General features: G+C 39.3%; 3 protein-coding genes and 1 long non-coding RNA gene across 5 annotated transcripts in view; 3 read left to right on the top strand and 1 right to left on the bottom strand.

The window, feature by feature from the left end:
• The window catches only part of LOC144655395 (sequestosome-1-like), a 4107-nt gene extending 2172 nt beyond the window's left edge, over positions 1–1935 (top strand). For both annotated transcript variants that reach the window (XM_078515648.1, XM_078515646.1), the window contains exons 4-5: positions 19–173; positions 791–1935. In XM_078515648.1, coding sequence (XP_078371774.1) covers positions 19–173; positions 791–1018 — 383 coding nt within the window. In that variant the 3' untranslated portion in view covers positions 1019–1935. The remainder of the gene's footprint in view (positions 1–18; positions 174–790) is intronic.
• LOC144655386 (tetratricopeptide repeat protein 29-like) lies at positions 1382–10265 on the bottom strand. Its single transcript, XM_078515633.1, has 10 exons — positions 10118–10265; positions 9052–9309; positions 7726–7949; positions 6875–7060; positions 6263–6405; positions 6100–6166; positions 5240–5325; positions 4862–4953; positions 4231–4354; positions 1382–3846 (listed from the first exon to the last, which is right to left on the bottom strand). The coding sequence occupies exons 2-10, from the start codon at positions 9270–9272 to the stop codon at positions 3394–3396; spliced, it is 1596 nt and encodes a 531-aa protein (XP_078371759.1). The 5' UTR covers positions 9273–9309; positions 10118–10265; the 3' UTR covers positions 1382–3393.
• Positions 10266–10376: 111 nt separating this feature from the next.
• Positions 10377–26472, top strand: LOC144655373 (sterol regulatory element-binding protein 1-like). The gene is made up of 14 exons (XM_078515618.1): positions 10377–10530; positions 16752–17251; positions 17737–18165; positions 18760–19065; positions 19311–19425; positions 19688–20017; positions 20613–20878; positions 20971–21241; positions 21687–21853; positions 22065–22227; positions 22825–23155; positions 23637–24021; positions 24548–24686; positions 25225–26472. Exons 1-14 carry the CDS (start codon positions 10401–10403, stop codon positions 25446–25448), a joined length of 3756 nt encoding a protein of 1251 aa, XP_078371744.1. The 5' UTR covers positions 10377–10400; the 3' UTR covers positions 25449–26472.
• Positions 11579–13771, top strand: LOC144655360 (uncharacterized). The gene is made up of 3 exons (XR_013571077.1): positions 11579–11851; positions 12227–12656; positions 12706–13771. It is a non-coding gene; the product is annotated as an uncharacterized LOC144655360 (long non-coding RNA).
• Positions 26473–27671: the final 1199 nt, after the last annotated feature.

Below are 27671 nucleotides of genomic sequence, written 5' to 3'. Positions count from 1 at the left end.
TTTGTCAATTTATAACAGATTGCTGTCAAGGGAAATGTAAAGAGGGTGAAGGGGCTAAAAGTTCTGAAGCCACTGCACAGGCCGGTCCTTCAGGCGAGTCCACAGGGCCACTAGCAAATGATGACATGGAGGAAAGTGCCCCAGAGACAAGTAATGAAGAAACTTCAGAAATGGTAAGGGCAACAGTTTATTGAAGATACATGCATTTTGTCCAAAATATATCTATATATTTTATCTTTGATACAAGTAGGTCTTGGGGTTCAGGCCCTTTATTCTCTCATGAAATATTGTTTCAATTTTGCAAAGCAATAATTGTTAAGAGAAAAGTAAGGAACCATTAACTGCTAGGAATTCAGGAATTCAAGGGTATTAAAGCCTATTAATTGGCACTACTCTAGGTTACCTCCAGTGTCCCTGAGCATGTTAAGTGTCCCCCCCCCCCCCACCCCGCCGCAGCCAAAAAAAAAAAACTACAGTCAACTCTTGCCTTAGCTTGTGGACATGGGCAGAAGTTGAAGTCCCGGTGAATAAGGATTACTGATAATAATTCTCACTACTAAGGACTTTTCTCTATTACAGCCACCTAATGGTGGTCGCGAAGGTGTATGTTACAAAGGGAGTTGACTGTAAAGACCAATGCACAAACCCCTAATTCCCATTAACTAACAGGTGCTTATTAAAATTAGTTACCACAATCATGAATTAGTAAGCATATAATTATGCAGATTTATATCATGGTCCAGTGGTAAATGTAAGTTAACAATTGGTTACACCAATTTTTTTTTAACAGGATGTCCAGCCACCAGAGGAATTTGTTTTGGTTGATGAGAAGACTGCAGCCTCGGGAACTGTTGATGATGAAGTCCCAACTGACCCTCTGGAAGTGGCCATAGCAAAGATGCGTGCAATGGGCTTTGAAGATGACAGTGACAGTGGCTGGCTGAAGCAGCTGATAACTGCCAAGGGATATGATCTCAACAAAGTCCTTGATGCCATGCAGTTTGAAGGGAATCACTGATGTGCGCATCTGTAATAATGCATCTTGCTCAATAATAAGCCTGCTCTAATAGTTTAAATTCATTGTTTGTTGCCAAGTGGTGTTGTTATCTTTTATTTAGGAGTCACAGGGTTTTGTTATTGTTGAAATGAAATGTCAAAGAAACTCAAAAGCTTTTGACTCAGGGCTTGAAAAAAAAAAACTCTTTAAATCCAGCTTCCTTTAGACAAGCAGTTCTCAAATCTTGCTTGTCAAGGCAGGTGCTTGCTTGTCTTAGTTTTCTCTTCAATATGAATAACAGTCGGCAGATGACTTGTCACTGGACCCTTGCCCATCAGGCAAGTGATCATAAAACATTATTTGCCGGCAGGATAATCTACTTTCCCCAGATGACTGGAAGGCACTTTTATCGAGCCCTGATGACAATATGAGCAAAGAAAATATCAACTACTGTAATCTTCCAGAAAATTTTAAGCGTTTACTACTTGTACTGTGAACCTGAGAAGAGGAGAAGAATCGGCTTTTAGTGTTCACATTAGATGTTAGAAATTACTTATGTAACTTGAAAGTTGAGATCAAATAATTATTTTCTTTTCAAAGTATCATTGTGCTAAAACCTGACATTTTTAGTTTCTGTTTCTTACTTTGCATAATTTCTGTATTTGGCCTGTTTGGTTGTTTATTTTCCTTTTAAAGCTTAACTTGACATTTCATCATTAGTTATTACATGTCTTGTTCAGGTGTTAAGATTGTGGTTTTCATAGGTAACAAACATTGTTTGGTTAGCTTTGTAATGAGTTGTGGAGGGGAGAATAAGGACTTTTTTTAAATCATTTTTGCAGTATTATTAGCAATTTATTGTCAGTAATGCACGTGTGTAGTAGCTTTGCTTGTGAGCAATTGATGCCAATAAATTTAATAAAGGTCTTGTGAAAAGACATGTTTTTTGGTTGTTCTTGCCTGTAATCAAAATGAATATGGAATTCAAATTGTGGGACAACAAAGACATCTGCAAAGAGACCCAGTGGGTATAAGGCATAAGCAGAGCATATACATGTAGTATTGTGCTACAGCTTTGGTCAGTGCAACTGACCCTGGCCAGTCTTGGTCCCAGCCTCGCTTCTGGAATGCGATTAGAAATGCAGGGAATGGAATGAGTTCTTAGAATAAACCAGATTTTTGTGTGAACATCCCAGAGGTCTTCAAAAATCGCAAAAAATAGAAATACATAGTTGTAAGGGATTTAATAGCTTGCGTAGCTATAGAAAGGTATGTGGGGAAAAACAACCATGCATGTACAGCATCTTTTCATTGATCCATTTCTGATTGGGCTTTTATTCTCTCCAGGCACTGTTTTGTTGCCAATGTAACCAAATCAAGAATTTGAAGGGGTTCAGGCCAAATAGACCATCAATAAAGCCTCAATGAACAATATATTAATTTTTGTCCACAGCTTTATTGGTGACTTTATGAATTGGGCTGCTCAAATTCAGTTGGAAAAACATTAGAGCCATTGATTTAAAAATCTTCATTTAAGCGCTCAAAGAGATGCTGCTTCTCTATCCAAAACTTTTGGTGACACTCACAAAGTACTCCAAAAACAGTCTCACCAGCACAAATTATGCAGCTTTATTCTGTTACGCTGCTTAGCAACATTGGGGTCATAAACTACAGGCCCACACAATCTCTTGAGACAGCTTGGCCTCCCAGACTGAATGTATAATGATCATGTTTTTATGTGGATGACCCCTCCCCAATTATGACTTCCACAATGCATAAAAATGTAAGAACACACCATATAATTACATGACACGATTTTGCTATACAAGTACTTTTCACAACGTCAACAAATAACCAAGTCATTTGAATGGATAAATGAAAAGAAAGTTTTTTTACATTTCTACAACACGTTCATAATAATTATTTATGTACAGGTGTAAATAGTGTTATCATTGCTATACATGTATAAAGGAAATGTTCACCTTTGTACAATGCTGTAACAGCATATAAAATATTTTTTCTTCAACTTAGAATCAGCATATGCATGATAACACAAGGCAAAGTAAAACAGGCTTAAAATCCAAAAACAATGTACTAAGTCTTGTAATAATGTATGGGTTGTTCAACTTCCACATCATATTCATGTTTTTTGTATCACTTGACCAGTCTCACAAAATACAGTCTACATTGTACATGTACAATGAGCTGTCATTTTACCTAAGTGCCAGTTCCGCCTGTCTACAAATAGCTTGTCTTACAAGTTACCATGAATTTGAAATACTTCCCTTATCTTAATGCATTAGAAGTACACACCCAAAATTGACCTTTGGTGTAACATGATGAGACCTATTGTTCACACTCCTTTATTAGTTTCAATATGATTGCTGGCATAGTCTTTACTCTGCTTGCTGACCCTCCACCTGGCCATCTTTGCCATTCTCTCCCTCACTAGTCACCCCTGAATCAGTTCCACCATCAATTTGCTCATCCTTGGTTTCCCCTTCAGGGGCTGTGTCAGTAGTAACATTTTCCTTCGCACCCTCCCCCTTGAAAGTGTCACCATTCTCTCCTGAGCCCACAGCACTGCTGGGCTGACTACCCTCATCATCCTCATCATCACCTGTTGCTTCTTCGGAAAACGTGTCCCATCTTGAGCTCTTAAAGTCAAGTAATCTTTGCATGTTACTCTTGCCAACTTGATCCATGCACTGGGAGTAGCCAGCAAAAAGGGTGTGCGCTAAAGCAATTCCATATTCCACTCTTGTGGTTTCCGTGGTTTCCACTGCTGCGAGGTCCTGAGCGATCTCAAAGCCTCTTCTGTACATGCGGATGGCATCTTCATATTTACCCTGTCAAATATAAAACAACACAACTGCTGTCAATTCTGGAAAGAAAATACTAGTAAGGTAAAAAGGTAAAGTCTGCAGTTGAGCTAAGTGGCTCATCAGGCCAGAGCTATTCCCAGTTTCTCTAGCATAATGCAGCTAGGAGTATTTCTACTTCCCCCTGGATGGGATGCTAGTCCATCGCAGTGTTACTGCCAGCAGTAAATTCGCTGGTACCCAATTATTTGTGGAGAGAGGCACTATGAGCGTAAAGTGTCCCAAGAACACAACGTAGTGCCCTGCCTGGCCAGGGCTTGAAGCCGGACCGCTCGATCTGGAGTCTGGCGCACTAACCATTAGGCCACTGCACCTTCCATTTGTTAAGTAGTAAAGAGGAGTTTGTCTTACCAGAGAGTTGTAAATAGAGCCAAGACTAGTGCAAGCTTTCTGCTGTTCTGGTAACTGTTGAGATCGGTCGGCCAGTTCAACAAACATCTCCAGATACTTCATTGCACTTTCTACATCTCCTTGCCTAGGAACAAAATAAGTTACACTGTTCATTATACAAGCAAGATCACACAGATTTTTCTCCATTGTATTAAGGCCTTTTTCTTGCACAAAAGTGTCAAATCAATGCTCACCTCACCTTCAAAACTACATGTATGCAAAGAAATGTACAGTATTTTTGCCGCACTACATGTTAATTCACCTTTTGTGCCACTTTATTAAAAACTGTAATAACTGCAGCTGGTGTAAAAAACTTTAAATTATTGTTTTTGTGTGTGTGTCCCTGTTGTGGTTTAATTTTATCTCTGGTTTAAAATTTTTCAAACCAGTTTGGTTTTTGTTTCCCTTTGTTTCAGGTTATGATAATGAATGTGAGACAATAGAAAATAAAAATCAAACTGGTTTGAAAAATTTTAAACCAAATATAAAATTAAACCACAACATCCCCATTTAGTGTTTTTTTTACTGCTATTTTTGTAATTGACACTGAAATAAAGGCATTCAATTTATTAAAAATCAAGTGCAAACTTACATTTCATAGGCCCTTGCCAGAGCTTGGCAGGCACGCCCCATTCCAACATCATCGGAGTTCTGCTGGCATTTTTCCAGGTATCCATTATGATACTAGAATAAGAAATCATTGAATCATTGACCAAAAAAAAGTTGAAAGGTACTGTCATGTAGAATTAAAAATGTAGCATAAGTTGAGTTTTCCATCACTTGCCATGCCAAAAATGCAGGCAAGCTCCATCACCAGCAACCTAGCTAAATGTATGTGTAGCCCATTCTAGAGTTGACCTTAGAAAGAAGGAATCCCAAACATACTTTTTAAGACTGTTTTAGGAAGCAGTATTTCTAAACATAAATAAAGATAAGCTGGAAAAGTTTGAAAAGATCATTTTGTTCTCACCAAAATGGCAGTCTCAGCATCTCCAATTTCCTCATAAGCATTTCCCAGTCTATAGCCAGCTAAACCTTCTTGCTGACTGTCTCCACCTATCATGGAAACAAAATTTATTTTGAGTACATAATTAAATGCAGCTACTTCACACTATTTTGATCTCAGCCCTCCTAGTTCTAAGGTGATAAAATTGTTCCCAGACTTTTGTACATTCGTAGTTGACACGATTTTGGATAAACTGAAAAAGTTCAGAGTCTACACAATGTACATTATGTACATTTCAAAACACTCACTTTTAGAGTCTATGTTGCAGTTAATTTTTGATCTTAGTTAATTTTTTATTTTAACTAGTTAGTTTTTTTTCTAACTAGTTTTTTTTTTTATTCTTGGTTAATAAGTAGAAAAAGTAGAACACCTCCCCCCCTTGATATCTCATACCCTCCCCCCCATCCTTACTAACCCTCCCCTACTATCTGCTACTATCTCTCTCCCCTAAGTACTATCATTTATTTTTTCCTTTTTTACTAACCTGCACTGGATTTGAACTCTCAACCTCTGGATTTGCTGTCCAACCCCTTATCCACTGTGCCACGTAGGAAACATTGGATGAACTACTATTTTTTTAAAATATATGATACCCTAACCCTAACCCCATTATTTAACTAGTTAAAAAAAATCAACTAGTTAGAAAAAACTAACTAGTTAAAATAAAAAATTAACTGAGATCAAAAATTAACTGCAACATCTACATTAAATGTACAATTCCTTACGACTTCTCAAGTCAGGCTGAATGCAAGACATTATTATTTACTGACAACTGTACACCTGTAAGTTAATACAGAACTGTAAGTTCCAAAAAACCTACTTACTTTCTTTTGCCATTCCATATGCTTTTAAGAGATAATCTATGGACTTCATCAAATCCTCCTCTTTAATCTACAAGGCATTTAAAAGAAAACCCTCATATGAATAAACAAAAATAAAACATTTGAACACTTTACACATCAAACTCACTTGTAAGTTCACGTTTACCTCATCTGACATTGTTGTGTACACCCTCCTGAGGTGTCCACAAGACAGTGCATGCAGATTTTCTCCATTGTCTGTTTGCCAAAGACGTCCTTTGGTCAAGTTGTAAAATGATTCTAAATACTCTGCAGCTTTGTAAAGGTCTCCTGCAAATGAAAAATAACAATAATAACTATAAGCAACAAAGACTTGCACAATAACTGACACTGCTACGCCTTTCAATGACTTACAAACTCTGCTGAAGTCAACGGTTAACGCTTTTCGCTGCTGTCAATTATCTAAATGGACCTCTCAGGAAACAGAAGTTCACTTCAACTGGTTCAAAAGGTCATGCCCGTGGGTTGTGATTGGTAGTTTTCAATCCATTTTATTTTTTAAGTTAGTTGTATGTGGCCATAATTATGGCGTTATTTACTTTTAGTGGTGCCATGCTCTATAGGCAGTGAAAAACGCTATCATTAGTTGGGCTTTGAACTTGAGAGTTGTTATGAAAAGCACAGTAAGATAAAGGAGTTAAAGTTTCAAATTTTAAGTCATTTGAGAGGAAAGGGTAAAAAATCAAGCCAATTTTGTAGGACAAATGCTTGTAACAATTTATGCTGTAGGTCGACTCACCTCTCTTCTCAGAAGCCAATCCCATGTTACAGTTAGCCTCTGATTCCTTCCTTCTTCCATCTCCCCTTAACTTCAAACTTGTCTTTAAGCAAGAGCCGTAAAAGTGATCTGAAAGCCAAAAGTCCCCTGTCTCCTCAAAGAACCTTGCAAGTGCCAGTAAGCTGTGGTACACCTGGTCCATTTTACCTGCAGGCACAAAAAGAAAGCAAAACTTTGTTACATGTATTTATGTAATGTTGCATTACCATGATGGCTGCAGTGCTTTGTTGAAGATTAGACTGAAATTTGATGGAATAACAGAAGGAAAATAAGATTAAGCCAATACTCAAACTCATACTCAAAAAACTGAAATAGTTTTCCACTACAAGTATATTTGTAGTTGTCCATCCTCAGATGTCCCTGCTCCCAAATAAACCTGTTTGCCCAAAAATAACCTATGTCAGTGTTCCAGATAGGAGAGGGGTCTCCAGTCAAAAACCCAACAATATCAGCAACCTGAGCTGATGAATTATAGAAACTTTGTGTGAGTTCTATTGTTCTGTTGTTTTCTTAGCACTTCTTACGTCACATGGCATTTTACTGGGTAATTTTAAAAACCTCTAAGACTCTTTCTTCTGTTTTTCAGAAGCATGCCCAGAAGCATTTTTGAAACTGTGTAACATTTGCTTGTGATGGGTACAGTGTACAAGATAAAATGAAGAAAGATATTTTAATTGAAAAGGGAATTGTTTTTTATTTTGTGGTTGGTTCTACTTATGAGATTAGTGAACTTAGAAAAATTCTTTAATTCTGACTGTCTAAATGCATGCCATATTTTAGCTCACTTGATAACCACCTCATTACTCACTCACCCCTTCTTCTAGCAGCCTCTGCTGTTGTCAGATGATGCTTCAATTGGTCAAGTTTCTCTGGTTCATCTTCCAGTAATGGCTGATCAGAAAGACCTGAATCTGCTCCTAAACTTTGGATGTCCCGCTTCTGTTTCTCCATCAAGTTAAACAGCTCTTGGAAGGACTGATGGAAGCCATCTTTCAACATGTCCAGGCACAGGTTGTGTTCATAAGTGTTGCGATATCTGCCATGACAAAATAAAACAATACTGGTCTTTTATAACTGACTAAGTCTTATCTACTTGAGTGACCATCTCTCATAACAACCCCCGGGGGGCTACTCAAAAACGTTTTGTACGGGGAGGCTCTGCCCCGAGGTCCAACCCCTTACCCTTTTACATGTATATACCATTTTGACTGAAAAGGCACCCCTTTCATATACCTTTTACTGAAAAAGGTACCCCTTTCATCTACCTTTTACTGAAAAAAGGTACCCCTTTCATATACCTAAAAGACTTGGCATAGGCCTAAAACAGGAAGTCTTGATTCCATTTTTAGTAGCATTTAATAAATTTAAATGATACAGCCATAAGATGTGTCTGTTCGAAATATTTTATTTGAAAGGCGTTTTAAATACCTTAATGACCGATATCCCTACCCTTTCATACACAGTGCAAATGTGTGTATACCTAAACTTGTGAAATCCCTTCCCTTTAATTTACCTGAAGCATGAAAAAGGTACCCCCTTCAGGCGGAGCCTGCCTGTATAGGCCATTATAGGGAGTCCCTCCCCCCCCCCCCCCCGGGAACAACCCCTCTTTAGCTGTGATCAAGCAACCACACATGGAAAACCCCAATTTTTCTCTGCAGTGCTCACCGTGTCACCTGATCAAATGCAAGCCAGACGTGGAAAGAACATGATGAAGTTAGAAAGTACCCATAAAATACCCAATTTTGAAATTATTGATTTTTAAGTATAAGTTTTTATCATAATTTGAAGACATGGAAGATCAAGCACAAATAGTTGCTGGATGGCAAACCTTGCAAAAGATACCTACCGCAAAACATGTATTTTGACAGGATCTGTTTCATGTTCACTTCCTTTTTCACTTTTTATAACAACACAACAATACATACATGTATATGTATCATTCTTGCATTGTTTTTTATTTTCCTTTGTCTCAATTTATTTATTGTAATAAATTGCTATAATATAGAACAAAAGCGCGACAAAGGGCCACGGAAATCAAAGCAAAAATGAAGATTACATGTAAGTACAACATGCATATGATTGCATGAATCACTTAATTAACAAAATTTAAAAAATCTAAGAGCTAATGCCTGTACCTTGAAGTGTCTATCTTGTCAAAACTAGCTGTTTTCTTCAGATCAGAAGGAGGGCTTTTGACAAATGAACCTTCAGTTCTTTGTATTCCTCTGCTGCTGCGTTGATATGGACTTCCCAACGAAGATCCTTTAGCTGGCGGCGATGGAACATGTCTGATGACCTGCTGAGTGACCTGGCCACCTACCTTGATCGGAGGCAGCGGAGTGGCCAGCGAGGTCATTTTGAGTACTTGACAAGACTTCTCTAGTACTTGTAACCTGAAAAATATTTTAGGGGGGAGAAAGTTATGATATTTTAAACCTTGATGATAGAAGCTAATTTAGTTACTATCATAGTATTTTGCATGATTGCTTAACAAGACAGTAACAGAGACGTCCTGTATGCATTATGCACATATTAATGTTAAGCCCCTGGGGAGGAGGAGGGGGATTTGACAGCACTTATCTACCTGTATTGGGGACTTTTGACCATTTTACAACTTTTTATGAACGTTTAGAAACTCTTTTGAACATCCACAAATGCCCTGCAAATGGGCATTTAAACAGAAAATCTAAGCTGAGTTCAAATGCCCGACCTATGTCTGGCCTCCCCTCCTACCTGCGGCTTCACATTGATAGGTGCATTAGGATTAGGATTGCATTAGGAGCCAATGAGTGCTATTTAACTACTGCCATTAACGCTTCAAAAAAGATCTCCAAGAAAATATTTTCTCGATAAAGTTAGCTCAAGTTTCAATTATAAAGTTGTAACGTACAAGTCGAATATTTTCATATTGACTTTCAAGTTTAATTTGTAAAAAAAAGCTTCAAATAAACAGACATAAGCCCAGTTTATTTCAAAATTTGTTGCCACATGGATAAAATGTCACGATTCCAAGTTGAAGAAGCATGTTTCTCTCTGGACTGATACGATTATTGTCAATCTTAGTCAACAGGGCTTCAAAGCCACAAGGTGTGAAGACTGACAAAAGTCTAATGCATCGGACAACTGCTCAAAATATACGCAAAATCACTACCAACACCTCGCTTTGAGTTGAAAAAACTACGTATTAAGCATCAAAGTTACCTTTCTTGGCTATATCTTGATTACTTCACCGAAAATAATAACTTGTTTTATCCAACTGAAAATACCTTGGTTCACTTTCGCCATGTTTTTCTCAGCTCGCCATTACCGCGTGACGTCACTACCATGGCTACCTCACAAAACAATCCCATGAAACTTTGCGTTGAAAGTGTCTGAAGCTCGAAAGGATGTCTGGGATTCCATGCGGAAAAAAGCTATGACGCAACATCGTACGAAGATCACCCGATCTAGGCGCGCTCTGATTGGTCGAAAAAATAGATCGGTGATGGAAGCCAAAATGGCGGACCCTTCAGGAGAAGGTTGGCCGTCTTTTTTGAGTGAAACAATGTCTGGTTTAGACCCGAATTTTAACAATGATAGAGGTTTAAATGAGCCCATGATGGCGGACTTTGATGGTAGGTCACTTTCTGTTTTCAAATTGACGTTTAACGCTTGTACAATCCTTTAATTTTCCACCCCGAGAACAATGGAGTGAGCTCGTTGTTTACGCGCCAACTTGCATTGATGTTTATGTCTTACGGAGTAAATGTTGGTCCTCAGATTGCTCGAGTTTGTTGGTGAATACAGTTTGAGATTTAGGAATAGTTCTAACAGATGTGTTGGCTATTTCTTAAGATAAACTTATTAGTTTAAGATGCATTTTTTGTTTGCATGACAATAAGTTTTTTACTGCGCTTCACACAATTTATTGCCACCGTCAGCACTCTTTCACTTCCTTAAACACAACGTATATCTTTTGAACAACTTCGTACGTAGATATATAAGGACAAAGTTTATTTTTCAAGGTAGTTGTTTTTTATTTAATATCCCTATGTCGCAAAAGTAGCTTACCGTTTTTTTTCCTATAAGTCACGTTTTCACTTTCACATGATTACAGCATGATTACAAATTTGTCTCAAAAGGGAAACATTTGTTTTCAATTGACTGGACTTTGTACACATTGTTTACGTTTTTTGATGAGTAGCTCATGCGTACAATGGTGTGATCTGGGCATGCTACATGTACGTGCACACTGTTGCTAGCAACTATGGTGGGTGATTACCGTCATAATTAAACTTTGGATTATGTTACTTGTTATTGCATTTTGTTTTATAATAAGTTGCTTGTGTGTTTGAATTTTATGTTGGTTGTATCAATTTTCTGTCAGAATTCAGAAATTTTCGTCTAATCAAATTTTCGGATAACTCTAAACTTTCTAGTCATTTGAATTTTTCAGGTTGTGCCAGTTTTCGGGAACTATTCCAATTTCAGACTGTTTTCCAATGCTTTGCATCTCCGATTCGTTTTTCGTTTCTGGTGTATTTTTTGCCAGTAGTTCGAATTTTCGGACACATTCAATTTTCTGCTAGTAGTTCGAATTTTCGGACACATTCAATTTTCTGCTAGTTCCCGGTGCCATATTGGAATAGTAACCGCGCAGACATGATAGCGAGGCTACCGGTGACCCGTGGCTGAGCGTGAAGAGAGATTACAGTGAGGATTCGGCAATTAGCCCGTGTTTTTCGCGTTTTTCGGAACATAAGCGAAAGTTTTGATTCTAATAATACTCCTTCGTCATCTTCTAAGATGAATGGAAAATATTGGGCCGCTTTTGGCTGTAAAAAAGGCGAGTAAACTTCTCAGGGGCTATCAGTAGTTTGCGTAACAAAACACAAGGAGATCCAGTGAAGAAATCGCATCCATGGTGTAATCTGATAAGACGCCAGCATGAGCATGGTGAGGACAATTTTCTTCGTCTTTAAAGCAATTTTTCTTTGTACTAATCATTACAAAAAAGGAAATATACACAGCTCTCCTGAGCAAGTCGTTGGGATCAGAAAAAAGGTTTTTAACATGCAATGTTTACAGAACTTTTGTTTACTTGCTCTCAATCACTGAAGTTGATGTTTAATAATACTTTACATTACACAATGCCCAATTCTTGAAAGTTTTCAGTAAAATAGTTATCCCAAATCAGGAATTATTCTCAATTTTGCAGACTTCTTTTTTATTTTATTTCTGAGTGTGGCAGTTTATTTTATATTGGTTAGAGCTGCTTTTAGGTGAAGTTATAAGCTTGGTTTAAAAAAAAGTTTTAATATTACCTCATAGGTAAAGAGAAATCCCAGCAACATAGATTGTGAAACATTCTAAAAGGAGTCTGCCAGTTGAAAGAAGCTCAGAAAATCATCTATTCAAGTCAAGAAATGGAAAATAACACAAGCAGAGGGCAATTTTTTAAGAATAAAAAATGTTTTCAGTTGAAATGACTGCATCAGCTACTAAGTTTTGAAATAAATCATTTGCAGTGTTGAATCAAGGTGTTTCAAAAAGCCATTTAACAGTTCCTGTTACTATAAAAAAGTATTACCAACCCAAACAGTATGGTAAGGATTATTATTATGAGATGCACAAAATGTGGACCATGTATAACTGACAATAATGCTTGCAAGTCTAAAGTTATATTTACAAAAATTGCCTGAGGGAATGATAAAATCATTGCTATACTTTACATGTCCAGGGACAACTGTATTTGTTCTTTGTCCTTGCCTTATTCTGGCCTTAAAGGAATTTTATTGACTATTTTGAAGAGAAAAGGCTTGCTTTTTCAATTTTTTTTTAACACCACATTCTCAGACAAAACAAATTCCACCCCTACACATTGACCTGGTGTGGGAGACGCGGTGGCCAATGGTTAGCGCACTCAACTCCCAGTCGAACGGCCCGGGTTCGAGTCCTGGTGGGGGAGCTGCGTTGTGTTCTTGGCCAAGACACTTTACTCTCAGTGCCTCTCTCCACCCAGGTGTATAAATGGGTAACAGCGAATTTACTGCTGGCATTCCATCCAGGGGGGAGTAGACCTAGTCGCTTAATGCTACGGAAACCGGGATAAGCTCCAGCTGTATGAGCCACTTGGCTCGGACACAGACTTTACCTTACCTTTTACAGATTGACCTGGAGGTTACAACAAGAGAAATTCCTCTTCCCCATTGATGGTAGAGTTTCATATGGACACCGAACTACAGCTAATCTAGCAGAGTTCCATCCAGCTTCATGATGAAGATTTTCTTTATTTTTATTTTCTTTACTGTCTTATTTAAACAACACATTCATCTTAAACATTACATAAATATTTTCAATACTACATGCAGGACCTTAAATTTTATAGCTCCCCATTTGAGATAATAAACATTCAGAAAGTGTTTAAAGTATTGACATACTTTCTGGTTTCAGTGTAAAAGATTTATGGGTGGTTAACCCTTTACTGTCAAAGAATGAACAGCCCCAAAACTTTACCAGGTCAATACATACACATGTACACAAAAGGAGATGTAACAGTAATTAAAATTTTTCCCTGAATTTGACCAAATTCTCTCATCTAGAGCTGATAGAAAAGTTGATTTTTAACCTCTTCTGGAGAAATAATACCAAAATGATGGGTTATCACTGATGGACGATTAAACTACCCTGACTGTAATGTGGTTGAGACCAAACTTTGCCTGAAATTCAACCAGTTTAAATTCAATGATGCATTATTCTCTTTGCAGATCAATCAGACTTTTCATCAGGTGATTTAATAGGGTGCAATAATACTCCTGGTTAATGAGAAAAAAGTTTTCCCTTTTCTTTTGCATTTTTATTTCTTGAGTAGATGTTTCTCTGTGCCTTCTTTTAAATAGTGACTTCCTTGTGTGATAATTTCACAATCCATGTTTACTGGGATAGTTTTCACCTATGAGACAATATTGAAAACGGATTTAAACTAAGCTTACAACTTTACCTAAACGCAACTCTTTGTTATCAATAATCTATTTCTTTTAAATCTTATCAAAATACAATAAGCTTATATCAGACTCAAAATAAATACAGAAATAAAAAAAACCGTAGGCAAAATTGGGAATAATTTCTGAATTGAGATATATATTTAAATGGAGACTTGTCAACAGAAGGGCTTTCCTAGATATAAAATATTATTAAACAACTTCAGTGATTAGAAGCAAGTATAAAACAAAAGTTCTGTAAACATTGCATGTTAAAAACCTTTTTTCTGATCCCAACGACTTGCTCAGGAGAGCTGTGTATATTTCCTTTTTTGTAATGATTAGTACAAAGAAAAATTGCTTTAAAGACGAAGAAAATTGTCCTCACCATGCTCGTGCTGGCGTCTTATCAGATTACACCATGGATGCGATTTCTTCACTGGATCTCCTTGTGTTTTGTTACGCAAACTACTGATAGCCCCTGAGAAGTTTACTCGCCTTTTTTACAGCCAAAAGCGGCCCAATATTTTCCATTCATCTTAGAAGATGACGAAGGAGTATTATTAGAATCAAAACTTTCGCTTATGTTCCGAAAAACGCGAAAAAACACGGGCTAATTGCCGAATCCTCACTGTAATCTCTCTTCACGCTCAGCCACGGGTCACCGGTAGCCTCGCTATCATGTCTGCGCGGTTACTATTCCAATATGGCGCCGGGAACTAGCAGAAAATTGAATGTGTCCGAAAATTCGAACTACTAGCAGAAAATTGAATGTGTCCGAAAATTCGAACTACTGGCAAAAAATACACCAGAAACGAAAAACGAATCGGAGATGCAAAGCATTGGAAAACAGTCTGAAATTGGAATAGTTCCCGAAAACTGGCACAACCTGAAAAATTCAAATGACTAGAAAGTTTAGAGTTACCGAAAATTTGATTAGGCGAAAATTTCTGAATTCTGACAGAAAATTGATACAACCAACATAAAATTCAAACACACAAGCAACTTATTGTAAAACAAAATGCAATAACAAGTAACATAATCCAAAGTTTAATTATGACGGTAATCACCCACCATAAGCAACTGTTGTTCATTTTTTTTCCCCTAAACAAAGGTCATCTCAGAGAACCAAACATTTCTGGCTATCAAACCAGTCAAACTAGATATTTTGTAAAATATTGTGTTTGGAACCCAAAAAAAAATACAATCAGTGTTTGATTGCCAAATATTTTGGTCATTTTGGCTACCTAGCTAAATCTACAGTGCATGGATTAAGGTTGATAATGATTAAGCTGTAGTTTGATTTTATTTGATGACAATGCTGTGATAAACATGTAACTCATGCATATAGATCAAAAAATATCCCTGGCCTTGGGCTAGTAATTTCGCTGCCACCAGAGTTGATTATATGTCGGTGGTTACTCTGGTAATAGCGACCTTCAGATTGGACTACGAGTACGAGATTGAGTACAATATGAGTTTTCAAACTAAATTCGTGTGCCTCCTATAATCACTTATCACACCAATCTTATCCTTAACGTTTATTTATCTGTTAGTCAGCAAACGGGAAGAGTTATAGCCTGGGGGATATGATTGTGTTGAAATTCCACAGTCTTACTCGTACTCGATCTCGTACTCGTAGTCAAATCCCAAACTCAGCACCTTCTCTTCCAGTTTCTGACACCTACTCCAAAACATTTTTAAACCCCTGCGATGTCTTCAACCTGTTCAAAGGCAACCTTAAAGGTCTTAAGGTCATTACCCTGAAATAGAACTGAACATAGATTTTTAACAAAACTTTGCCTACTGGTTTTTTACTTTAAGGGAACTTAAATTTTGAAATAAAAAAGGTGGGTCACCAGATTCGTTTAGGAGCGGGAAGACCTTGCATATTCCATATAATTCCTTTAAAATTCCTCTGCGAGTACTAGCAAAGAACACGTTTTTAGCGATAATTTATTTTTCAAACACAAGAATTGATCTGTTTTCATTTTACAGAAAGAACCGCTACACCCAAAATATGAGAAAAAATTGATAGGTCACCAGACTTGTTTACGAGAAAGCGGCAATTTACTTCTCTCGCGGACTAAGCCACTTAGTAAAAAGCCGCCATTTTGTTTATGTGCGCGCGCTATTTACGCGTAAAATTCTAAGGATGCGCAATGCAATACAGGGCAATGACCTTAATTTCTTTGTACCCTGTTGTATAAGCTTTTTGCTCTATCCCATTAATACCAGTGGTTAGGTTCAGCAAGAGAAGGTCTAAGTCATTCTATTCAGTTATCATCTAAAATGCAACATTGCAGTGTGACTAAGCCAATTAAACTCTTGATAAACTCATCGCCAATTGATGAGCTGAGGATTGGTAGAGCCGGGCAACATCTAGCACAGGAAATGAGGTTTTCATGGCAACCCTGCGAGTGGTCACCACCAAGCACAGTTACACTGAATTACTCAGTGAAATACTTACCGACCAATACTCACCTAACCCATATGTACTGAAGGGAGGGTGGAGCGCATGCGCAAAAAGCTTTGTAAAAGGACTGCCAGCAACCTAATTGCTGAGCGAGTGACCCATTGGGAATATTTGCAAGCAAGCAAATGTATCCAGTTCGTGATATTAACTTTGCCTCAACCCTCCAAGTTTATTTTTTTCCTTAGTCTAGTGGCCACTGCTCAAGTTTGGTCGCTAGTGAAAAATTTTAGTCGCTAAATTAAGCTCACACTTTCAATCCTTCATCTCAATTTTAGTCGCCAGGCTGGCGACTTCAGTTCTAAACTAGTCGCCAGCTCCAAACTTTTAGTCGCCATGGCGACTTAAATGGTCTTAACTTGGAGGGTTGTGCCTAAATGATATATTTTTTTCATGTTTTCAGAGGGATTTTTGGATTACCTATGTGGAGCAACCGCGGGCACCACTTCAGAAAACACTAGTGCAACAGTTGGGGTCAACATAAAGACTGAGCCATCGCAGGTCATGCTCTCACCACCAATCACACCTCCAGAGTCAATGACCACAGATGAGGATTGTACATCATCTTTCAACTTTGCAGACTACCTCGCAAAAGCAGCATCTCAACAAGACCAATCAGTGCTTTCAGTGTTTCAACCTCAGCTCCAAGTGAAACAAGAAGTGGAGGTTTTTAATCCCAGCCAGAATGTTACCACGACAACAGAGAGTCAGAACACGGCTACTCAGTATCTCCTTAATTTACTACAAGGACAGAAGACCCAACAGGCGCCGCCTGCTATGAATACCAAGTCTTTAGAACAGCTTCTTCAGGAGCCATCTATCCTTGCTCCGACTTCTCAGCCTCGCACTGTCACAGTTCAACAACCACCTCAAGTCCAGCAACCAACACTTGTAACACAACAGGTGAGTGAATTCAGGGCAGCACCAGTTTTTGAAATCATATTTTTATCATTTTCCAGGGAAGCTGAATCTCCAAGATTATTTTGTGTTTGGCTCTAAACATGAAATGAAAAAAATGTACATGCACATACATAGATATCTCTTTTTGCTGGCTAATGATAATATTAGATAAATTGGAAGCTCTCCTAGCTACATGCATTATCATTATCATTACATGTAGGTAGGGAGGAAAAGCGAACTGCGGAGTCTAGATAAGTCCAGTGAAGGTCAATGTTCATTTTATTCATTAATGTAACATTAACTTTAGAGTATTTTTTCCTTGATCTTTGAGGAACAGATTTGGTTCTTGAATATTAAAACAAAATTTTTTCACTGCTCTATATGCATTAGGGGTTGATTCATGTACAGTTGTAGGGTATTATTGTTAAGATTTGTATTGATGTCTTTTGAACTCATAAATCTGTATGTATTCTTAATACAATCAAAAGGTTCAACAGACTTCGCAAGTAACCCCTCAGCTTTTGCAGCTATTGCTACAGCAGCAGCAACAACAACAACAACAACAACAGCAGCAGCAGTTACAACAACAGCACCAGCTACCACAGCTCCAACCCAAACCTCAGCTACCAACCCAGCAGCAGCCGCAGTATCCTGCCATCCAGCCTGCCTCAAACCAGAATGTTCTGCTTCAACAGCTTTTGCAACAGCTTGGTGTGATCCCTAAGCAGACTACTACTGCAGCAATGCCGCAGCCACAGCAGGTGATGATACCTGAAGAGCAGCTGTCTCCTCAGCAACAGGTTCCCTCCCCTGGGTCTGTGTCGTCATTGTCATCAACTCCTGGATCCCCTCTTCAGCCAAGTTCTCCAGTTTCTCCTGTTCATTCACATTCGCAGGCTGCCAGTCCACAGGCACAAGTAAGTGACTTCATTAGAGAAAATTTGCTTTGTCCTCAATCACTGAAATCAGGGCACAGTTTTTTCAATCGGAGACTGTCTTTTTTGGCTGAAATGTAACTGGGCCCCTTACTTTCTCTAAAGCACTGCTGTCATTGAAAAGACAGAGGAGCACGTTGAAGGCAGTCCCATGCAACCCTTCAAGTTTATTTTTTCCTTAGTGACCATTTGGCCACCAACTGCTCAAGTTTGGTCGCCAGTGAAAAATTTTAGTCGCAAATTAAGCTCACTCTTTCAATCCTTCTTCTCAATTTTAGTCGCCAGACTGGCGACTATGGTTCCAATTTAGTCGCCAGCTCCAAAATGTTGGTCGCCATGGTGACTAAAGTGGTCTTAACTTGGAGGGTTGTAATATGAGTAACAAAAACATCTTTTGTTTGCATGAGAGCCTCTGCAGCCTCCTACCATTTTCTCATAAACCCAATCCCAATTCAGTTGAATTCATGTGAATCCCAATAACTCTTGACCTTCACAGAATGAGTTAGCATTCAACTGTACCTTAATTCTGTAGTGAGAAGAGTTTTCATATTTTATAACTGAAACATTATCTTCTAGGCTCATCTCCAACCACAAATTGTCAAGTCAGATTCCACTACCACTGTCATTGGAACTTTTGATTTGAGCCAATCACAGATCCAGCCTACACTTTCTCAAGGGCCCAATGGTGTTCTTACAGCTACGATCCCCATCGTCTTGGATCCTAACAAGATCCCCATCAGTCGCCTGGCAAATTCCAAGGGGCAAGGCGGGGCCAAAACAGAAAAGCGTTCAGCTCACAATTTGATTGAGAAACGGTACCGCACCAGTATTAATGACAAGATCGTGGAGTTAAAGGACCTTGTATGTGGGTCAGATACCAAGGTATGGAAAATATTTAAAAATTCAGGTGGTGAAAGAGGTCAAAGAGCTGTTAAATAGCCCTGATGACAGCTGTGGACTCAATGAATGCTGTCGGGGTAAAATTTTTCAGACGAGTTTTAGGCTTGTACACTTTTAACGCAAGTCATCATTATTTTTGGCTGCTTGAAAAAAAATCAAATTGCAACTCAAGTATGCAACTGATCTGCTGTTTGATATTTAATAGTTGCATACTACTGTTTCTTCAGATGAACAAGGCTGGTGTATTGAGGAAGGCAATAGAGGTTATACTAAAACTTCAGAATGAAAATGCACGCCTCAAACAGGAGAACATGTCACTGAAGATGGCACAGCAAAAGAGAGGTATGGTTGCAAGAATGTGCTGTACATGTATCAGTGTTTAATGTATAGAAAACGCAAGTATAAGATACATATAGCTACTTGGTTTAAGTCTTAATAGTACCTTTAGTATCTTTTCTTGGAGGTAAATGTCAGAAAGGCCAAAGCACTATGGTGTGCAGCTTTTGTTGTTAACAAAACCGAACAGGCAGGTACATTGTGTACATGCACAAAAAAATTGTGTTGAAATAGAAAAAAATGCTGTTGTTTTCTTTTCCTCAACCAGAAACCATTACAGAGCTTGTTCGAAAGCAAAAGGAACATCAGATAAAGAAGGAAATAATAGAAGACAGTGATATCACTGACTCAGTGGCTATGCAGACTCAAGATGCCAGTGAGATTGAAGAACTCATCAAGCCTGGTCATGTTATAGCAAGTCCGTTGACTCCCCCGACACCAGATCCTCTGACGAAGGACAAGACTCACATCAAATTGGAGACCTTGCCTGTCAGCAGCTGCGGAATGATGGATCGAACCCGCGTGGCTTTGTTTGCTTTCATGTTTACGTTCTTGTTTATCAACCCACTGAGTTATGTTGTTCCTCAGCTGGACAAAGGTAACCTAATGCTTTGTTAATGAACTTAAAGGGACTTTGTCAAGTTAAAGATATTTTGAGTCATTTTTCTGAGGGACAAAATTGTTTTTTTAAAGTTGAAGAAAAACCTTGAAATAATGGTTTCCTAAGGTAGAAAAACACCAATGAATTAATAATGAACAGAAGAGTTAATACACAAGGATAGTTACCACCCAGTGGGCAGAAGCTCAGGAGAATGGGGGTGGGAAGGGTATGGGAGGCAGGAGAAGAGAAAGCAAGGGAAGCAGGATTCCCGAGGCGGAGGGAACGATGGGGGAATGAGAAATTTTTTTTACAACATTATGTACATAATATTTTGCAATAAGAATAGCACAAATAGTCAGGAACTACTAAGGAAGAGGTGAAAACCGAGAGTAAAAGCTACAGAAGTGGGAAGAAAAGACCCCCTGCCCCCTCCTCCTCCCCCCCCCCACCCCCACCAAAACCACGACCACTCCCACCACCACTCAGGAACATTAAGATGGAACACAATGTGCCATCTGTGACAAAGCTAGCCCCTTTAACCCATTGATATTTACACTGTACTGACAGTCTGACATTGTATTTGCTCAAACAGGTATGCTTTTCTCCAGCTCTGTGGAAAGCGACAGGCCACATGCTGGAAGAACCTTAAATGCTTATGGTGGTGCTAGTTCTATGCAACAGGAGAACTGGCTGCTGAGTATTGCCCTGTTTGCACTCAAGTGGCTGCTTCATGCAGTCATAGCCATGGCAGTGCTGGTACGCATCTTTGTGTTTGGTGAACCTGTGACACGACCACACTCTGATAATGCAGTCCTGTTCTGGAGACACAGAAGACAAGCTGATGAAGATCTAGCTAAGGTAGATGTGGCATTACAATGTATTTGCCCGATAAAAATGAATTGGGGACCACAATCAATGTAATTGTCTCTTGTGCTCTCTTTACCTTCCAGGGTGATATGATTTCTGCATCACGGCACTTAGAGATCTGCCTGAGGGCTCTGAAACGTCCACTTCCCGTTTCCAAACTTGACGTAGCATGTGGCCTGATCTGGCAGCTAATGCGCCATGTCCTTCACAGGCTGTGGATTGGAACATGGCTTGCTTCTGCTGCTGGGGGAATAAAGCTGCGCAAGGGAAGCACTGACACCAAGGATTATGCCAAAATATCGGCAAAGGATGCAGCAATGGCGTACCATCAGTTACATCAATTGAGCCTTACAGGTACTATAGATTTGACATTTGGGTGAGAACTTCTGATAAATCAATTCAGGCTATGGTACATGGTACACACTAAGGCATGAGAACTTTGAAGTAAAGTGTGGTCAAAACTAAAGTTAAAAGAAAAGTAAAATAAAACCCTTTCACTCCAAAAGCTAGAAAATTGACAGAGTTAATTTATGTGGCTCAATCTTTTAATAAATATCGATCTCTTGGATAAAGCCCAGCCTATGATCATTCAATTGAAAGCTGTTGAGCAGTAGTTTTATATGGCAGCTGTACAATGGGGTACTAACCTTCAAGTCTGAAGGAAACCCTAATGTGTGGCCATGTAAATCAGTAAAAGCTATTGCATTTGTTTACATGATGCAAAATGAAAAAAATAAATATAATGAAAGCTTTGATTCTTAAGAGATCCTGTCTGATGTAATGTGTTGTTTTGTTGTAGGTCATGTCTCTGTGACTGGCTGGCGTTCCTCCTTTCTTGGTCTAGCAGCAGTGAACCTTGCGGAGACTGCTGGAGAACTAATCAGCATAGATGTCTTGGCAGAGATCTATGTATCAGCTGCAATTCAAATAAGGACTTCATTCCCTGAAGGGCTTCACTTTATCGCTGTAAGTTGGGATTGGTTGTTTCACAGTGATTTCATTTCAGGGGCTTTGATATTGGCAGCCATATACATGTTCATGTACAGCACTGGAGGGAATTATGTACAGACTATTACTTTATCCTTCTCAGACTCGGTGACTTTACTAAAGTGCTTCAAGACTGTTATTTTGAGGATAAATTTGCTAAAATATATATATATATATTATTTTTTTTCAGAGATACTTCCTTGGCCGGGCACAGACGTCTTATGCAGCCCGCGGCACAACAGTCCCAGCTTCACTTCAGTGGCTCTTCCAACCACACGGTCACCGTTTCTTTGTCAGCAGTCGGTGGTCATGCAAAGGAGGAGATAGCATGTGGGCCAGTGTCAGCAATAAAGGTGAGAAGAACTTAAATTGGTTGATGAAGAAAGCAATCAGCCAATTGAAGAAAATAATAGTTACTTACCCAGCAATAAAATCTACTTGTCCCTGATGACTAGATGGCACTTTTTTCAGCCCTGACATTTAGTCTAAAGTGCCTGGTAAGCAGCTCTGTGCTGTCAACAAGGTTTGCATGGTGGCCTTTTTATTTGGTGCCTGGCGAGTAGGAAGTGTCTTCTTTGCTCGAATCTAACACAGCTGTATAAAGAACCTGTGTCATGCATGGCCATCTCAAAACATTTGGCCAAAAGTTTTCAAGTTTGTCATTTGTAATCCATCTCAATGTCCCCCAAACTTAACGATTCCTGTTCCTTTTCTTTTACTTTTCTTTTACCTAAACTTTTATTTTGAGGATTTCCTTGATTTAAAGACAACTCTGTGCATCATTGGCAAAAATCACCCCTTCTTTACTGTACTGTGACATAGATTAAGTAAGGTAACTTCCCTAAGCCACACCCATTGACTTGTGACGAGTTTAATGTTCCAAAAATATTAATAATTCATTCTTTGCTAAAAGCAGCAACAGCTGAATTGCATTATTCTCTGTTTAATAGCCGATCCAGTTGCCCATGTTAGTCAAGCCTTCCGAGAACATCTCTTTCGCTATGCACTGTCTTCCATTGTACTGCCGAGTGCAACTGATGATGACACTACCGGTGATGAAAGCGCCCGCGATGCACTTAGCTACCTACACATGCTGAATGAGTGTGCGTCCACCAGTGAGAAGCCTGCAAACATGTCTTCACCTGTTGGAGATGACCAGGTAGCTAAGTGGTGGGTGGCAGTGGGGATGGTGGCTGTTCATTGGTTGCGAGGTGAAGATGAGGCTGCAGAGAGGTTTTACAGTACAGTCGAAAGTGTCCCTAAAAGCCTGTGGAATGCAGAGTAAGTTAACGTTTTGTTGTTGAACTAATATGATTGTGTGTATCTCTCATATACTATAAAGAGCTGGTTTACATGGTACAAATTTGTTGCATACAAATCTTTGCTAGCTTGTGCAAAATGCTTACACCAAGCACAAATCACGTACATGTACAACTTTGATCATTTAACATTGTCTGATGCTACCACTGTCAGGCTTTTAAAACATGGTTCAAATTCCTACGACAATCTGTTCAGGACAATTGCAAGCAATCACAGGTTTTACCTAGAGCTTATTTAGGCGGCATAATTAATTGCCACATAAAGCAAGTGTCTAGTGTCTAAATTCACCGACTTAGAGTGTCTACTATCCTATTACTCAAACCCAGTCTGAGTCATAAGACAACATTTTTAAAATGTGGCTTTCCTAAAGTAAGTTGTAGTAAATGCAAGAATATCCGTAGTACGAATTTTGATATTGACTTTTGAGTCATTTTCCTTGCAGAGATCCTGTGGCAAACTCCAGGGATCCATTAGCCAAAGCCATTCTAAGAGCCTATCTAGCCAAGAAGCAAATCCTGAGTGGTAACACACTGCCCAGCTCCCTTGAAGACTGCACACAGCTTTGCAAAAAGTCGGGCCTTCATCTGCAGGAGAGCATCAATCTAACATCCTCTCTGTACCAGTCCAGCGCAAGCCGGCTGCATCAGCTGGCACAGTTGCTGTGCTGTGATTGGCTGTTAGGCACACGCAAAGACATCTGGGAACTATCACAGAAGCCTCACATCGGTGCGACACTCGCAACTGATCCAGTGGAGTTGCGGTCGTTTCAGAACGATCTTGAAAGTTTGCAGAAACTCACTCACAACCTTCCTGCAGCTCTGCCAAGGGTAAGGTTTTACTTTGAGCAAAGTTAAACCTCCGCTAACGTAAAACTTCTGATAAGCAAACACTTGGTCGTGGTCCCAGCCACATGTACAAGCACTGCATTTTAAACTTCTCTAAAGCGCACACCTCTCCTAAGCAGACATTTTTTTCTGGTTCCAGAAGGTTCAACTGTAACGTGGTTCATCCTTTTAAATCTGTGGATGAAAGCTTACTCCTTAGTATATTACCGGCTTTTTAACAAAAACAATGTAAGGCTCGAATCGTAGTTAAACTGTTTGTTGCTTGGGACTTGACTTACGCGCGATATCCCGCGCTTGCCACGGCGGTGGTGTTTTCTATTCCTTCTCTGGTCCACTTTATTAATGGCATTTATTGTATTCATTTTTGGTCTGAGGACAGGCAATAACGTAAGAAAACTGCTCTAGTAGACTATGAAAAACCATCAAAGACGTTTTCTTGCACGATGTTCTGCGCCACAAAAGAGACTTCATGTATGATTAATGTAGTGGTGTATTTTTTCTTTTACAGCTTTATTTATACGAAGCTGTAGCTCGTCTGATGGCGGGGGCAAACCCAACAGAGACCCACCACTTATTACAGAGGAGCACCTTGAGGCAGCGAGTGGTAACTTCACGTCATCACAAAGGACACCAGCCTGAAGATGAAGGTACAGCGATCGAAGCAAACTATCGGCGAACAGTCGGCCGATGAATAAAATAATAATAGAATGGGAAGTTAACGTGGCATCTTCCACATAGTGGCTCTTCCGATCCCACTGAATTGATTCCAGATCGAATCGGAATTTAGTAGTGTTGGTTTTTGTGGAGGGAGGAAAACTGGAGAACCCGGAGGAAAACCCTCGGAGCGAGGACGAGAACCAACAATAAACTCAACCTACACATGACGTCGGGTCGGGACCCCGGGCACATTGGTGGGAGGCGATAGCGCTCCTGGCCACTCCGCCTCCTGCTCCCCCAAATGTGTTACCTTTACCCTTTTGACGTTCATATCCGTCTCAATCTTCGCCCATCTTAACCATCCTCGTTCCTTTTTGGTTTGTTAATACGTATTTAGTGTTTATGTACCTTAGCAAACTAAAAAAGCACATTTCTTTTGATAAAAAAAAAAACACTTTGCACATGGCAAGAAAAAAAAAAAACAAAAAAAACTACATGTCTCTAAAGGTTTCCATTTTGATTTAACAGGTGATGAAGAAGAAAGCACGTGTGTAACAGGCGAGCGTGAGAAGGCAGCAGCTCTGATGATGGCTTGTCGGCATCTGCCCTTACCGTTCCTGTCAGGACCATGTCAGCGAAAGAAGATGCTGGTAGAAGCTGCCACCTCTCTGGAGAAAATTGGCGACAAGCGAGCCCTGCAAGACTGTCAGCAGCTCCTGTTACAGCTGAACTCAGTGACGGCTGTTGAATGACAGTGAACTGCTTTCACTGTTTTGTTATTCTTATAATTATCGTGCTCGTTATATGATATTACGGTCCATACGCTGAAACGTTTTCTAAGACCCAACATTCTGTAGCATTCAAAGCATGAAAGGTTAAATTCCTGGAGAGGGAAGGAGGCGCGTTGTCCGTTGCCTTTAAGTCCGTTTTTGGCGTTTTATGTTCGTGCGCAAGACACTTTACTCCCACAGTTTCTCTCTTTTCAACCTGTCGCTTCGTGCTACAGAACCCTGGGTGACTTGCGAGTACATCATTTTACAGTGTACAAAGAAATTATCTTCAAATTGAATCAGGATTAACATTACAGTTATAGTTAACTAAGGTAAAGAAATACCAAAGAATTGACAGTTAGCAAAGACTGGGGAAGCGAGAGCAAACTAAACACTTTATGTACTAGCTTAACAAAGTCATAAAGAACGCTCTGTTTAGATTGCTAACCCCCAAAAATGTACTCGTGCTTTATTGATAAAAAAGCTAAAATATATTTATAATACGTAAATGTATGTGCAAATGGTATTTTATTTTATAGTTTAGAAACAAGCTGGTGTTAGATATTTGTTCTTTTTTCTTGAAATAACTTCACCCATCAAAGCTGGAGAATCTCGACAAAGATTTTGAACTAAAATGTCATAGTATTGTGTACAAGCGTTGTGTGAAAAATCGATTTTTTTGGATTGTTTACACACAATTGGTGAAATAAGTAACTACTGATCCATATGTGATATCTTTTGAGGTAACTTAGGATGGTCGATTTGCGCGCGTTAATAAGTCAGTTGTAAGATATCTTCAAGAACTGTCTTTTCATTCCCGTCCACCGGAAAGGTGGTCTTCATAATGCAAGTGGCCTATTTCCGCCTTACAAATGTTCGATGTCCGTACAGACACGAAGTGTATCTTAGTTTTGTAAGTTAAATTAATGGCGTGTTAAGCGTCAGGTCTTATGCATTTGTATAAATTGTTAAAAAGTAATATCAATAAAAAAAAAACGTTTTCTCAGTCTGCTTGATCGTAGTTTGACTCCTTGCTCGACCACCCCCTCCTTGATTCCACGGAATTTAACTGAGGTTTCCAAGAAATAGTTAATCAGAAACCTATACGTACCCCGCGCCCCCCCCCCCCCCCCCCCCCCCCCCCCCCCCCCCCCCTTGGGTCTCTGGGTAAACCAATTTCCTAGGGCCCCCCTTCCTTCTAAATAAGAGAACAGGATCATTTTTTCCTTGGCATTTCCCGTTTCCCATTGGTCTGTCTCAAGGACCGACAGCTATTGCCTGCTAGCAGCTCGGGGAACTTGGGCTGAAGCGGGAAATGTGAGTTTTCCAGCTCCTTTTGCGTCAGCTAAGGGACGGACCATTATTTTTTTGGAGTGGGGGGGGGAATGAAAAATATTGAAAAAAATTGTTTGCAGGGCCTGGAAAGACAAAATAAATTGTTTACAAACACGATATGTATAACAAAAAATAGTAAGAATTTCGAAAAAAAAATGTTTGCAGAGGTGCATAAACTAAAAAAAAAAAGTTTGCAGAGGAAAATTTTTCTCCCCCCCTCTCCAAGAAAATAATGGTCCGTCCCTAAGCACGAAGTTCATGTCAGGGCCTGGGAATGGGTACTTGTCGGCGATAGAACGAACCCATGTTATTTGGTGGTGTCATAAAATTTCGCGCCAATCGCGTAAGCGGTAAGGGAACGCCTGCGGCTAGGAGGTGTTTCCGCAGAAAGATGTCAGCTAGATAGTACGCGAGCTGTGATTAATCAATTTTTCGGGCCGTGTTGTTCAGTGCAGCGCCCTTGGCTAGAAATGTTTGCTTTTCTCCAGAGCGGTCCCTTTTGGCCCTTCCGTCATATCGAGGTAACACTGTAGCAGGAACTATTTAACGTTACCATATTAAATATCCTTTGAGTTCTTTGACTCAGCTACAATAAAATGCCTGGAGCAATACAGAGATGACAGCCACTGTTTCTGCAAAACAAAATAAAAGTTAAGAAAACGTTTGCTTAATTACATGTCAACATGATGTAAATTCTATGTACTGTTGAAGATTTTTTACATTTCCCTAAAGTAACACAAAGTCATTGAATGTTTGATCAAGAAATAAAACTGAAAACAAACATCCGTCACTAACAACTTTTTTGTGAAAATTAAGCCAATATCTTAGACAGCGACGAATAGCAGCAAAATGGAAATGAAATTTTAAAAT

Source organism: Oculina patagonica, chromosome 5 (assembly GCF_052425735.1).
Source record: "Oculina patagonica isolate OP01 chromosome 5, crgOcupat, whole genome shotgun sequence".
NCBI lineage: Eukaryota > Metazoa > Cnidaria > Anthozoa > Scleractinia > Oculinidae > Oculina > Oculina patagonica.
The sequence above is the reverse complement of the archived record's forward strand: the minus strand, read 5'-3'. Positions and strand labels throughout refer to the sequence as shown.

Excerpts from the sequence above, each read along its gene's own strand:
- LOC144655373 (XM_078515618.1), top strand. The coding sequence starts at position 10,401 with ATGGAAGCCAAAATGGCGGACCCTTCAGGAGAAGGTTGGCCGTCTTTT. Across the intron at positions 19,066-19,310 it reads TATGTGGGTCAGATACCAAG|ATGAACAAGGCTGGTGTATT; the intron begins GTATGGAAAATA and ends CTGTTTCTTCAG. Across the intron at positions 23,156-23,636 it reads AAAAGCCTGTGGAATGCAGA|AGATCCTGTGGCAAACTCCA; the intron begins GTAAGTTAACGT and ends TTTTCCTTGCAG.
- LOC144655386 (XM_078515633.1), bottom strand. The coding sequence starts at position 9,272 with ATGACCTCGCTGGCCACTCCGCTGCCTCCGATCAAGGTAGGTGGCCAG. Across the intron at positions 6,167-6,262 it reads ACACAACAATGTCAGATGAG|ATTAAAGAGGAGGATTTGAT; the intron begins GTAAACGTGAAC and ends AATGCCTTGTAG. Across the intron at positions 4,355-4,861 it reads CTGGCAAGGGCCTATGAAAT|GCAAGGAGATGTAGAAAGTG; the intron begins GTAAGTTTGCAC and ends TTTTGTTCCTAG.